General features: G+C 29.0%; 1 protein-coding gene across 1 annotated transcript in view; it reads left to right on the top strand.

Moving 5' to 3' along the window:
* Nucleotides 1-14208, top strand: part of LOC101499648 (pentatricopeptide repeat-containing protein At1g06143-like) — a 17103-nt gene extending 2895 nt beyond the window's left edge. The window contains exon 2 of the mRNA XM_073366447.1: nt 14110-14208. Within this exon, the coding sequence (XP_073222548.1) occupies nt 14110-14208 (99 nt within the window). The remainder of the gene's footprint in view (nt 1-14109) is intronic.
* The last annotated feature ends 357 nt before the right edge of the window (nt 14209-14565 follow it).

The raw sequence follows: 14565 nt of genomic DNA on the forward strand, positions 1-14565 counted from the left end.
ATACTACACTGTTTTATTATCACTCTGTACATGTTAAGAAATAAGTTCTATCAGCTTTATATTGTTACAAGTTCGCATTTTTATATTCATGACATTAGTAATATAGTATTTAGTAATTTCACATGTTTTCTCTTTCCATGTGATAGCTCCTTAGACTGAGAAATTCGTGAAGGATGATCTTGTATGAATAGAGGTGTTAAAGTTCAGTTTATGTTTTAATTATTCCTTGATTGTGCAACATCCTAGACTAATTGTTAGTAGTCCTAGTCAATACAATTTCCTAGACATTGAATGTAATTATTGCAACATCATTATAAATAGGAAGGTGTGTGATTTCATTAGAGACACAAGAAACACATAAATTACTCATATTTTACAAGAGGCCAACGGAGAAAGAGTCATGCAAAAGATGAGGCATCTTATGAAATGTGTACAAACAAAGCAAGGCATTGACATGAGAAATTGGATAAAGAGAAGAAGCTAGGTAAGACAACTCTCACAGGAACCACATTATGTATATATTGGAAAGGTCTTGTGTAATTAAAAGAGTTTACATTAATAGTTCCTTATATATATATATATATATATATATATACTCTATTTTGAAAAAAGTTGTTCCTTAAAGTTAATGCATGTTCTACTCTATGGTACCCTTCATTAGCACAGCAAAGAACATTTCATCCCTTTTTGGTAGGAAACCTTCTAAAATAGACTAACCTACATTAGCACACTAATGTAGTCTAACCTCTATATTATACATTAAAATACATCATGTAACTTATCCTTTGCAACATATTACACAATTTAGCTAAATAAATAGGAAAAAAATGTTAATAGAAAGGGGTGCTACATTTTTACTTTTGAAAAAGCATTCTCAAGGTTGAATGTTCAAACAAACTAAGAAGACGACCTTTAAAAGCTTACCTTAGAAGATTGAGTTCAGAAGATCATTCAAGAAACTATAATTATAATACTTCAGTTTATTAGAGATGCAAATTGAGCTAATTGGTAACTGTTTTAGTTTAGTGTTCTTAGACATTTGAAGCTACAACAAAATGGCTTGTTTGAGCAAAAATAAAACGCATAACATCATAAACCATTTCCTGCATTATGCTATGTAGAAACCAAATACAAAAGCAATCATATAGGAATAACTAGCAGCTAACCAAACAATAATCATTCAAAATAAACTTCACATGTTGTAAAGCTCCTTGGGAATGCCAGTAATTCATTCAGCATTTCAAGCTTTTCCTGAGGATTCAAGGAAGGTGCACTGCATACTGTCATGCTCTACAAAGATGTTGAAATCAACAAAACAGATTGTACAAATTGCAACTCATATGTCTTCCCCCTATAATTGGTAATACTACATCTTTTAAACAGCAAAGAGAGGCATTCAGGAAAAGTGATTGAGAAAAAGCTAAGATGGTAACCAGCCAATACCTCTTCCAAAGACAATCTCCAAATGAGTTAAATTAGAAAATACAGGAGCAGAGCCAAACATCTACAATAGTTACAAAAAACACACCTAAGACATACAATAGTAAAATTATAAAATAAGATTGAATATAAATTTAAAATCGTAAAACTAAATAGATTTACTTCATTGGGTGGCTCATGTATAGAGTTAATTACCATCAAATTTGAGGAGTAACATTTTGATGGGTTGGTGCACACTTCTTGCGTAAATGGTTAAATATACATCGCACAAGGTTGTAGGTTCAACTCCAACTACTGATGTGAGGACCTCTTTGGTGTGAGGAGCCTTGAGGTCTTCTCTGACCCTGATGAGCCTCTGAAACTCAACCCATCTAAACTTTTTCCATAAAAAAAAAAAAAAGGTTTGATATACCATGTTTATAAAGCTAGAGTCTTTAAAGTTTTTAAAAAATATTGATCAGTCCATCTCTTAGAAAGTAGAGTAGTTGCAAATCCGGTCATCCATCATGCATTTGAATTCCAAAAGTCAGATAGAGTAATATATACTTACAGAACTTTCCTTTCAATATAACTACTGCAATTAATCTCACGTATTATTTGTTATAAAAAGCTGCATTTAACTTCCTGAGGATGACTTCTTGTTTAAAGAATTATGACGCATTTTCATATTCCAGATGTTGCTTGAATTTTATGTGAGATGCAAAATTTAGGGCACGTTTAATCGACATGACAAGAGATATATAAAATATATTTATATTATACCGTTTGAATCTAGTGTTTAATGAACTGACAAGATATAATAAAGTATTTTTGAATTTTATGTTGTCTGTGTATTTGTAATTCTTATCTTAGATGAGTGAATTAGGTTAGAAACCAACATGATATAATAAAAATAGTAATTTACTTAGTTGTCTTTATAAAATATAATTTAAAATATACACAATTGAAATCTAGTAAAATAAAAATAAAAATAATATAATTTGATATTAAATTTAAAATTAAAATATTAGTAATTAATTTTAAAATATATATATATATATATATGTATGATTTATGATCAGAGTAGTTTTGTCATTTTATTTATTCTAATAAATTAATATTATTCAAAATTATAAGAAATTTAATTTAGTTTAAATTTTTAAAAAATATATAATTTTTTGCAAGGGTATATTTTTCATTTATATGTATATATATATCTTGATTTTATCTAACAAATAAAATATAGTTATTTAATATAAAAATTAATCAATAGTTATTTAATTTTTTTTTAAGTATCTTTTGTTAATTTATAAATTTTAAAAGAATTGTGTAAGTTTATTTGAAAAAAATAGTATATAATGATTATTTATTATTTAAATATAATATATATTATATCATGTCATAATGATGTGTATTTTAAATACATGAATTGATAAAATAATATTAATTAGAATGTTTGTTATTATGTGCGAATCAAACACATGAGAATATGATAATGTTTATTATGTCACTATCTTATTCTATCATTATCATATTTTATATTCTATCATATCTCTATCTTATCATGCGCATCAAATGAGCCCTTAGTGTTTTGTTTCTTTCGTATTAGTTTTTTGTTTCCAACAAATTAAAAAGCTTGCTTTATAGCACTAGTGGAAATATGTTAAGTCGATCGACATGGGTCTATTGTCGAGCCTACGACAGACCTAGGTCAAGTCAGGTTTTTTTCTTATATAACTAGGTCAAAGCTTTTTAAAAGCATATTTAGATAAGAATTTAATTTATATATAATATCAGTGTACATAGTTTTTACATCGTCAGTTAGGGTGTACAAATGACAGGTTTGATGTGTCTCTTTTTCAGTTCCAATCGGGTCAAATTTTAAACCTTAACCCGTCCCTTAACCCGATCAAACTCGATGAGTTGCAGGTTCATTACGAACGAAACGAAATAAAGATGAGACCCGGTTGGTTCCAAGACGAGACGCCAAATAGTAATCCTTAAATTTCTTTTTAGAAAAAACAATTAAACACACAAAAATTCATAACAAGTCACATATGATTACCACTTGTCAATTCATTTAAGAGTAGTAATTCATATTATTGTTTAACAAACTATAAATTATAAAGTTACTGATTAATTTTTTTAGAGATGATGAACTAATAATAACCTAAAATAATAATAAAAAAATAATCACTTGTCCTTAAATTAATTTGGGATGGGACGGGTAACCCGCACCCGGTCCTTTTTCCAGCTTGTCCTTATTTTTTTTGGGATCGGGTCAGACCCGTACTATTGCTTACGGGACATACCGAGTCCTGTACACCCCTATCGTCAGCTAATCACAACAATTACATCATAAGTGGCATTCGACTTTTGTGATAACTACTTCTAATGTCACTCACATGATTGATCATGATGTGTCAATTTTGCAAAAATAAATTACACTGACAAAGTATAAAAATTAAACTCTTTAGTTAAAAAGGTCAGACTATTGACACAATCTTATAGGCCTACTAGGCCGCATTACCTAATTAAATATAAAATAACTTTTTATTACTATTATTATTATAATTATAATATGAGTGCAATGATTATGGATTGACAATGTAAAATAATTTTACACCATCGTTGAACATGAACCAATCATCTTGTCATGTATGCATATATTGTAACTGTTTTTTTTTTAAAAAAAAAAAATTACTTCTTATTCAATTTTTATTGTTAGCGTAAAACTAGTTTAAATTTAAGGTACATGCCATTTTTTCTCTTATAATATTAAGTTTTTTTTGTTTCTGTTACATCATAAATTTGCTAACATTTTCTGTAATTTAAACATATTATTTTGCGCCAATGTTTAAAATATTTAAAGGTATTATTCTAAAATAGAATTAAAATATGATATAATATAATGCATATCTTTTAAAAAATCATGTTAGATATCAAAATAGAACTTAAGCTCGTTGTTAGGTTAACTTGTCCATCTATTTATAAAATCCTAGTAAATAGTGTTGTAAATTTTCATAAAATAATAGAGAAGTACACTTTTAAACAGATTTTCAGACCTTATTGAATTTTAAAAATGCTTATATGCTCTATATAAACAACTAAAAACATTAATAACCCTAAAATATTTAATTACAAAAGTGGAATATTGTGGAGTGGTGATGAAGTCTAATTGCTTGAGATTCTTTTATTTTATAGTGTGCTTCAGATTAAACTCATTTTGATGGAAATAAATGTCAAAGTGTTATAACATTAACTAAAATAAGAGCTAGATAAAATATAAGAAATTATAGAAAAGCTAAAGTTTAGAGATTTTGAGAGATGATGAAGAAATTAGAGATAAATGAAAGTATCATTCTATTCTTATTTATATCCCTCAAGTGCCTTGAACCCTCTATTAATAAGGGTCTATATTACAAAGGTTTCCAATGATATAAAAAGCCACAATAATATGTACATTAACATATACATCAATAGGTGTCTTCTAATGTTCTTATTCTATGCCACTAATGTAGTCAATGAACATCCATCTTCATATTATCCATAACACTATTCTTTGGATGTTTATTAAGGATATGCTTAATTAAAACTTTACTAGAAAAAATTCAATGAAAAAAAAACTCTAGTGAAAAGAAAAATAGTACAACATCTTTTTCGTGGAGATTGACTCATTAAAATTTTTACCAAGAAATTCAATGAAATAAAACTACAATGAACGGAAAAAGAGTGCATAACACATTTATTTATGAAATGGTGAAGACCAATTAATCTTTGATGGTGAAGACAATTATATCTGAAATGGTGAAGACCAATTAATAACATATCTCAACAAAATTGGATTCTTGACTTGCCTCATGTAATTATAAAATGTCATTATGAGGATAAGACAAATAACCTGCATACTTAAGGTAACAAAATATATGATTAACTTTGTTCTAATGTCCTTGTGTGGTGAAGAACCATATATTGTTAATAGATTGACAACAAATATATATCAACATATGTACAATTAGCAATGTTCCATATTGTCTCAAAACTGAACTAAAATATAGTACTCCATGACCAATTAGTTCTCCATTATTTTCTCAAGTTCTAAAACCAATATTATTTTACGTTTATTGAACTTAGAACCATTGGAGTACACAACAAATATAATTTGTTCATATAGAACCATATTAGTACTTTTACTATATAAGCTTCATGATTTACTAAAATACCATTCTTTAAATATTCAATCAAAACAAATCTTTTCCCTTTGTACATAATTCTTGTCAAACTTCTTCTTTAATCAATTTGATTTTGAAAGCTGTTCAAGAGTTCTTATAATATTTATATAAAATTCATTTCCAAACATCTAGTATAATATATTAAAATAAACATTCAACTCTATTTAACGACACATCACACACTTATGTGTCACATCATAATATTTGTTCAACACCACTTATATTCCTATGTGACACCCTTCATATGCTTCTATATTTCATATCACACATTTTATTTCTCAATTTAGCTTTGGCATCTCACACATCATCATATACATATGTTGAGAACCTACACACAAAAGCTTCTCATGAAAATAATTTTACTATTTTCTCACTTCAATCAACTTTTAGTGCTCCTCAATTTCTAACTTTGTATATTCAGATTAATTGGTAACAAAATACATCCCATGTTATGTTATCTTAAGAATCATTATTTTGATTCGTTCTTAAACTTTGGTGGATAACACACTTTAGATACAAAGTTTTTTCGCTTAGACAATATTAAATCCTTCAAGGCTTCTCAATTCTCACCCAAGTATCAATGATAAGTGTGAGATTGTGTAACCTCTTGGCGACTTCTTCAATTGAGTCAAATCAGATCATTTTCTATTTTTCCTCTTTTTTTATCTATGTCTTTTAATTCTAATATAATATAGTTTCTCAATTCTCACCCCATCAATGGAAAATGTTTATGCTTAGGTTATTTTCTTTCTCCATTTAATTTTACCCATCTTCTAATTTTCCTTTTGGATACAAACTATTTGTTTTGCTTTAACTAAGGGTCTGTTGAACACTTTTGAATTCTTAAATCACAAAATGACATTTTCAATTCCTTTATTCTTTTAGATTTTTAGTTCAACTATATATATAAACAAGTACTACAATGCACTTTAGTCAATACAATGTCAAATATCATAATAGATTTGTTTTGGTAGCTGTTCGGTCATAAGTACTAACCCAATAGTATATAGGAGCATGACTTTACTCAGTTTTGTTTACTGTTCATACCAATAGCTCATTCAGACAATATTTTTTTGACTTAATACATGTATATCGGCAAAGTAAATATTGGAGTTTCAATTTTTTTCCTGGCATAAAACTAGACTTTTAATATTTCATTATATTTTTAGTAATAATTTGATATTATAATATTAATAAATTTAGATATAATTTGACATCAATGACATGTTTTGTACAATACACAAATAACTTAGAAATAAAAGATTAAATTTCAAAACTAATCAGAGTGGCGCAGCGGAAGCGTGGTGGGCCCATAACCCACAGGTCCCTGGATCGAAACCAGGCTCTGATAAAAGGCATTTTAATTGTTTTTTTTTTTATGATTTGATCATTTATGTTTACAAGATTTTAAAACAATAATTATTTATAATTTTACAGTATTTAAAATTACAAATTATTTCTCAATTGAAATATGTGGAGGAAAAGTAATTTATGAAAATGAAAAGTGTACAAAAATAAAAAAATTTAAAGAGTAAAAAATTAAGAATCTTTTTATAAAGACGAAAAACAAAATATTAAAACTTTATATAAACTAAAAAATTATTTTATCTTTATTTTCAAATAGGTTAATATGATCCACTTTTTAGAACAACAAATTAAGGCTAATTAATATGCTCCATTTACAATTTTGCAAGCAAACTTCCTTTTAGACAAATAAAAAAACTTCATTTTTCAAATGAAATCATCACTGCCATCTCAATCAATCAGGTGTTATACAAATAAGGCTATGTTAAAAGACATTTTGATTGTTTTTTTTTTCTATGATTTGATCAATTATGTTTACAAGATTTTAAAACAATAATTATTTATAATTTTACAGTATTTAAAATTACAAATTACTTCTCAATTGAAATTATGTGGAGGAAAAATAATTTATGAAAATGAAAAGTGTACAAAAAAAAATTTAAAGAGTAAAAAATTAAGAATCTTTTTATAATGACGAAAAACAAAATGTTAAAATTTTATATAAACTAAAAAATTATTTTATCTTTATTTTCAAATAGGTTAATATGATCCACTTTTTAGAACAACAAATTAAGGCTAATTAATATGCTCCATTTACAATTTTGCAAGCAAACTTCCTTTTAAACAAATAAAAAAAACTTCATTTTTCAAATGAAATCATCACTGCCATCTCAATCAATCAGGTGTTATCCAAATTTGGAAATAGGACCCCTAAAAATGCCCCAACCACATCCTAATATGCCCTATCTACATTTTATTTGAAACATGATTTTTACATTTTTCTCAAACAGCAACTCACAAGCTTCAAATTTCATAATTCCCATTAATCATATATATCACTACAAGATAAAATTTTATCCAAATTATAATACAGAGTGGAGTGTAAAAAAATAGCATGGAATGTAAACAAATAGCATGAAGTAAAATAAGATGTTAAATAAGAGAATTAACAAAAAAAATAGATATAGACACATAAATAATTAGTGTATGTGTATATATGGTTGAGTAGAAGTAATACAGATGCAAAAACTTCAAATAGGTAGTATTTTTTAAAATTTTGACAACATAAAACATCAATGTAAAAAAAAACAACAAATAATTTATGAATCTAATATTAAATATTATTCTTTTATCTATTAAACGACACATAGTTCTAAATCTTCCAAAGACACAATAATAACACTACTATGAAACTGAATATGAACAATCTTCTTTGTCTTTTGGGGACCACTATACTTTCATGTCGTAGATGAGATCAAATATGCCTACAAAAATAATATTCTGACTAACAACAACTAAGATTTTGAGAAAATGAGCAAATAGGTAGAATATGTTACAAAATACCACTTACTCAAAAACTATTTGTGTAGAAGAAGAACTTTCCAACTCTATCTACTTCTTTGAAAATAATTGGGTTGCAAAAAGGTTTTCTTTTGAATTGATAAAGTGGGATTTTGAAAAATCTTTCGTATCCAGAAGGTTTTCTTGAGACAGTGGCGGCCCTGCAATTCGAACGCTAATTGCATAAGGTGTGTGAAAATGGTTACAAGAAGAAAAAAATTATTAACAATTTAAATTGTTATAAATTCAGAATTGGAGGAAACACAATAGTGCATGCAATAAAAAGAGTCATTAAACAAAATATACCGGCAAAATAGATTTTGAAGACTACAAATTCAGAATATAAAAAGGCACAATAGTGCAATGCAATAATAAGAGTTATTAAACAAAATATATCAAAAAAGTAAATATTAGAGTTTCAATTTTGTTTTTAATACGGCAGTGATTGTAGAGAGATTGATCATCCATTAAGAGAGATTGTTTGAAAGATTAGAATAGTATAGATGTATAAAAAAAACTTATATAGGAAAATTAATAGTGAAATGACATCATCCTAGTTTGTGGGGCTGTTTTAATAAATTTGTATATAAAAAATGAAGTATAAATACTTTAAAAGATAACTATAAAATATTTTATATATCTCATTAAAAATGAGCTATTTTTTTAATTAAAACATGAGTTTTTTTCATAGTGATGATACTATACAATATTCAATTAGAGAAAACTAAACAATTGTATAAATAAAAAATATAGGATATATAGACATTAGGTATTTATTATTCTTCATTGAGGAAACTTAGAGTGTTATTTGCTACACTTAGAGATGTATGTGCTACACTATTTGACCATCTAAAGATAAGGTTAGAAAAATAATATATTTATCATCATATAATATTCCATTACTTATCCTTTATATCGCTGAGAAAATGTGTATTGGCGTTAAAAATATATTTTAGTGTATTATTTTTTTCTTAATTTCCTTTGTTCCAATTTGGATTAATAATTTGTGGTCTAATAGTTTAGTTCTTCAAGAACTCATTCGCAAATCTTCATAAACAATATCCAAATAAAATAACACCTTTTGCAATCCTAAAATGATGCATACTATTAAATTATTAATTCTTCAAGAACCATATACCAAAATTCCCAATTAGGACAATTCAATAGGGATGATTGAATATTATATTTTTTAGTTCTTCAATAATTGTATCACAAAAGATATTTATAAAGAGTGATCGAGAACAATTAATTTTTCGAGCAATTCTTCATATATGATTTAATATCAATTGTTTAGTTCTTCACAAACTATATCATAAATTATCTTTGCAATCCTTCACATAATTTTGATTATTAAACTCTTAATTCTTCAGGAACTATAAAACAAATCATCATATATAATGATCCAAGAAAATCATTCTTTTGCAATTGTCAAGGATATGCTCTAACACAATTTATATGCAAACAAAAAAAATATTGATATGAAATAAAAGATTCAAGAAATATAATAATGAGAAGAATATAATAAGAAATATTTTTTTTTGAAAATTAAGAAGAAATATTCTTAAAATAAAATCTTTAAGATGATTATGTCATTACTCTTATGGTAGAGTTTCGTGTTAATAACGTATTATAAAATTAACCAAAATAAGAGCAAGATAAAATATAAGAAATTTTAAAAAATCTTAAGTTTAGAGAACTTAAGAGACGAAGAAAAAATTAAAAATAAAAGAAAGTATCATTCTACTCTTGTGTATGTCCCTCAAGTACTTTGAACCCTCACTTTAACATATACATTAATAAGTATCTTCTAATGTTCTTATTCCACGTAAATCATGTACTCAATGAACATCCATATTCACAATATTCATATATAACACAGTATATTTAACACCATCATAGACTCAATATAATCAAAACATAACTGAGTTTTTTTTTTTTTTTTTTAATTTATTAAAATCGTAATCATGTTTAAAAAATCTTAACTCCTATAAAATTGATAGAGAGAAGTCTTATCTTAAAGGAAAAAGGGTCTTGCAAATTTAAAAAAAAAAAAAAACAAATTAAACTAAACTTGCAGAATTACCTTTTAATTTAAACTAGTTAGTAACTTGAACACTATTTGTATCAATGTGATACCCATTTTACCATGAAAAGAAAGCTGAATAAGCTATACATGCAAATTAACAAAATTTTGTTTGAGTATAGCAATGACATGTTCTGTTTATTCCTTCAAAATCAATGCTCATGTGTTTCAAAATGATGGATAATGTTCCAATCAACAAGCTCAATGACAAAATAAAGGACCATCATTGGAGGAAACTCTCAATAAATTTATGTAGGTAGCTCAATCATCATGAGAGAAGCAATAGGAGTTCAACAAGAGTCAAGCTGCCTCCTTGAAAAATCATAGAAATGCAAGTTAGGTTGTTGTCCGAGGATATAGTAGAAAAAGCTAGTGGGAGTTTCTTTGGTAATAACACTGGTAATCCCAGGAATAGGAGTTGTAAGACCATAAGTTTGAAAGGTGGAAAAGTGACTTGACCACATATTTCAAAACCACCAAAGAATAACACTAAAGAGGTTGTGGGAACTTAACCAGAGCAAGAAAAGATGGACGAAGTTTAAATTGAGGGTACAAAGGTCAAGAAGGATACAGAACAACCGTCCATGTTAATCGATGAAAGTTTTATTTTGAAGAAGTCACCAAGTCAACTATTGAAAGATGTGGATAACCAAATCACTCCTTCTTATGTGAAGTTATTGTGCCCTCAAGTGAAGAGAAAGAAAGTGAAGAGCAATTTCCAAAGTTCCTGGAGATTTTTCTCGATTGCAAATAAACATTCCTTTTGCTAAAACATTGGAGAAAGTGCATACTTATGCTAAAATCATGAAGGAGTTGTTGGCCAAAAAGAGAAAATTCAAAGAAGAAGAAACAATTGCACTTATTGGGGAGTGCAATGCTATCATTTAGAGGAAGCTTCCTCGAAAGTTAAAAGATCAAGGAAGGTTCACTATCCCCTGGATTATTGGTAAACTAACTATTGTTAAAACTCTTTGTGATTTAGGTGCCAACTTAAATCTCATGTCTTTATCATTGATGAGAAAGTTAGAAGGCATTGAATGCAAACCTACAAGGATGTCCTTATAGCTTGTTGATGACTCTTCATCATATGCATATTTTCCCACTATTTTAGTCTTATTTATCCTCAATCATTAGTTAAATTAAGGATTTATTTGATATATTTTGTTGATTTTTGTTCTTTGAGTTGATAAAATGTTTTGTGTTTTTATTTCGTTGATTAAGTAGGAATTTGTCGTAATTTTACATTGCGTTTTGTTTTAGTGCATTGCTGAATTTTGGTGAGGAATCAACATGACATATGTAGAGTATTTCAGCCATATCTGGAGTTGTATATGTTCAATTGGGGTCAAACCAAGTGCAAATGAAAGCTAAGCTCCATAGCTACAACTTTCATGACGACACCGGAACCAAATTCAGACTCGAAAGAGGAGAAAAATGCAATATACACCGGACAGCAGATGCTGAGCGCTGGAGCGCGCCCAAGCGCAAGTCAAGCGCTTTTTCCAGCATATGCTACTGTCCAAACGCGCTGAAGCGCATCCAAGCGCGCCTGGGGCGCGCGACCCGCACCAGCAACCATAAAAATGCAGATTTTTACTGTTTTAAGCATCTTTTTGACTCTTGGGAACTTGGGAGACTTGTGCCCTAGCATAGAAACTCAAAGACGGCCGTTTCTAACGCCATTGAAGCAGTTTTATCAAGAATCATCCATGAATCATTCTTGTAATTCTTCTTTAATCCTTATCTTTTGTATCTCTGTCATGAGTAACTAAACCCTATTTGTTAGGGATGAGTGTAACCAGATGAAACCCTTATTTTTCTGATTTGATTTCTAGTTATATGAATGAGTTTATTGAATTATTTTTCTCATCTCTGTGCTTAATGCTTTTTATTGCTTGATCAACATTAAAATGTTCTACGATTTGTATTTTGAAACGGAAGTGGACTTTACGAATGCTTGAGATGAGACATTCATGAATTTGTAGTCTAGACATAGGTGCAGGTCATGAAACCAATTAAATTAGTTGCAAAGCAATAATTTACAAGAGAATTTCTATACGGTAATGCTTAATTCTAATCTTAAATCTACTAAGGAATTAGGGGTTACTTTGGAATTAAAGGTTCTGTCACTAAGACATTAGGGCAAGAATAATAAAGAGAATTCGGTAATAATTCAATAAAGGATTTCAATAACTAGGATCAAATTAGACACCAAGGTTGGATTCGAAGTGAAACTCATCCCTGACATTTTTCTCAATTTATAAAAGATCAATTTTACTACTGCTGTCAATTTTAATTATTATTTCAATCAACTTGGGAACTTTTTGTTCAATTTTAGTAACTAAATATAATTCAATAGTAAAACGCAATCCTTGAGTTCGACACTCGGTACTACCGTTTTATTATTACTTGCAACGATTCAGTACATTTGCTGAAATGCTCTCAAGTTTTTGGCGCTATTGTCGGGGACTGCCATATCACTATTGAATTAATTTATTTACTGAATTGAAATTTTTTGCTCTGCAATAAAATTTTTTCTTTAATTTTATTGAAAAAAAAAATTTGCTTTAAAACTGTTTGTTTTTACTTAATCATTTATTTTTCTTTATTTTAAACTCTTGGTTTAAAACTCTCTTATTTTTACTTAATTATTTATCTTTCTTTAACTCTTCAGTACTCACAGTTTGTCTAACCTTGTATGCGAGGCCAGTCCTCTGCTGAACTTATCTTTGATCCAGAAATTGAAAAAACAGCGAAAGCACATAAAAAGGCAGCTCGAGAAAGGAGACAAAGGGAAAGACATTTAGTTGTGGAAGAAGTGGTTTTGGGTGATTGTGTCATATTTACTGAAATGGCCGACCCACCACCACCAGAACGTACTCTCGGAGAATATGGGAATCGAATTAGAAATCGTGCTTGATTACTCATTCATCACCAACCGGTTACAGTCAATAAGTTTGAAATAAGTCCTGCTCTATACCGAGAGTTGAGGGAAATTCATTTTGCCGGTAGACATAACGAAGACGCTAATAGACACCTCACAAATTTCTTTGAGTTATGTGAAACAGTGAAGGTGGATGGTTTGTCTGAGGAAACCAAGAAATTGAAGCTATTTCCATTCTCTTTGATAGATGATGCTAAGGAGTGGTTTCTTTCATTCCCCGCCGACAGCATCACCACATGGGATGATCTTGAGGATAATTTCTTGGAACAATATTTCCCCCCAGCCATGTTCTTTAGAAAGAGGCAAGAAATCACCGGTTACAAACAGAAAGAGGGGGAATCTCTTCATGACACTTATAGGAGATTCAGAAACTTACTAGCCGGATGTCCTAATCATGCTTATGACGACACTGCCCAAATGCAAATATTCTGTAATGGCTTGAGGCCGAGCACTAGAATTATGTTGGATGCCACAGCTGGTGGTTCTTTGAATTACAAAACCGCAGCAGAAGCACGAAAGATTATTGAGATCATGGCATCAAATGAACAGATGATATTGTATGACAGAAGTGGTGGTTCAACAAGTGGTGTAATGGAATTGAATGTTATGGATGGGTTAGCTCCAGACAGGCTACTATCGAAGATGGAAGAGGTTATCGCCACTGAGATAAAGAAGGGAATGGCAGCTCTAAATATACAACCACAAGTGGCCCCCGTCAAATTACTAAAGCAGACTAGTTGTAACCTTTGTGGAGGAGCACATAAAACTGGAGTCTGTGAAGCACTGGATGATAATGAGGTAGAAGAACTAGAACGGGTGAATTTTGTGAGTAATAACAACAGGCAGAATAACCCCTACTCTAATACGTATAATCCTGGTTGGAGAAATCATCCGAATTTTTCTTGGAGAGATCAACAAGGTAGATCTCAGGGTCAACAAGAAGCTCAACCAAACCAATTCCCACCCAGAAAGGCTGCTTGGGAGAGCGCTATAGAAAAACTAGTTACAAGCACAAGTTCGTT

The sequence above is a fragment of the Cicer arietinum genome, chromosome 3, assembly GCF_000331145.2.
Source record: "Cicer arietinum cultivar CDC Frontier isolate Library 1 chromosome 3, Cicar.CDCFrontier_v2.0, whole genome shotgun sequence".
Classification (NCBI taxonomy): Eukaryota; Viridiplantae; Streptophyta; class Magnoliopsida; order Fabales; family Fabaceae; genus Cicer; species Cicer arietinum.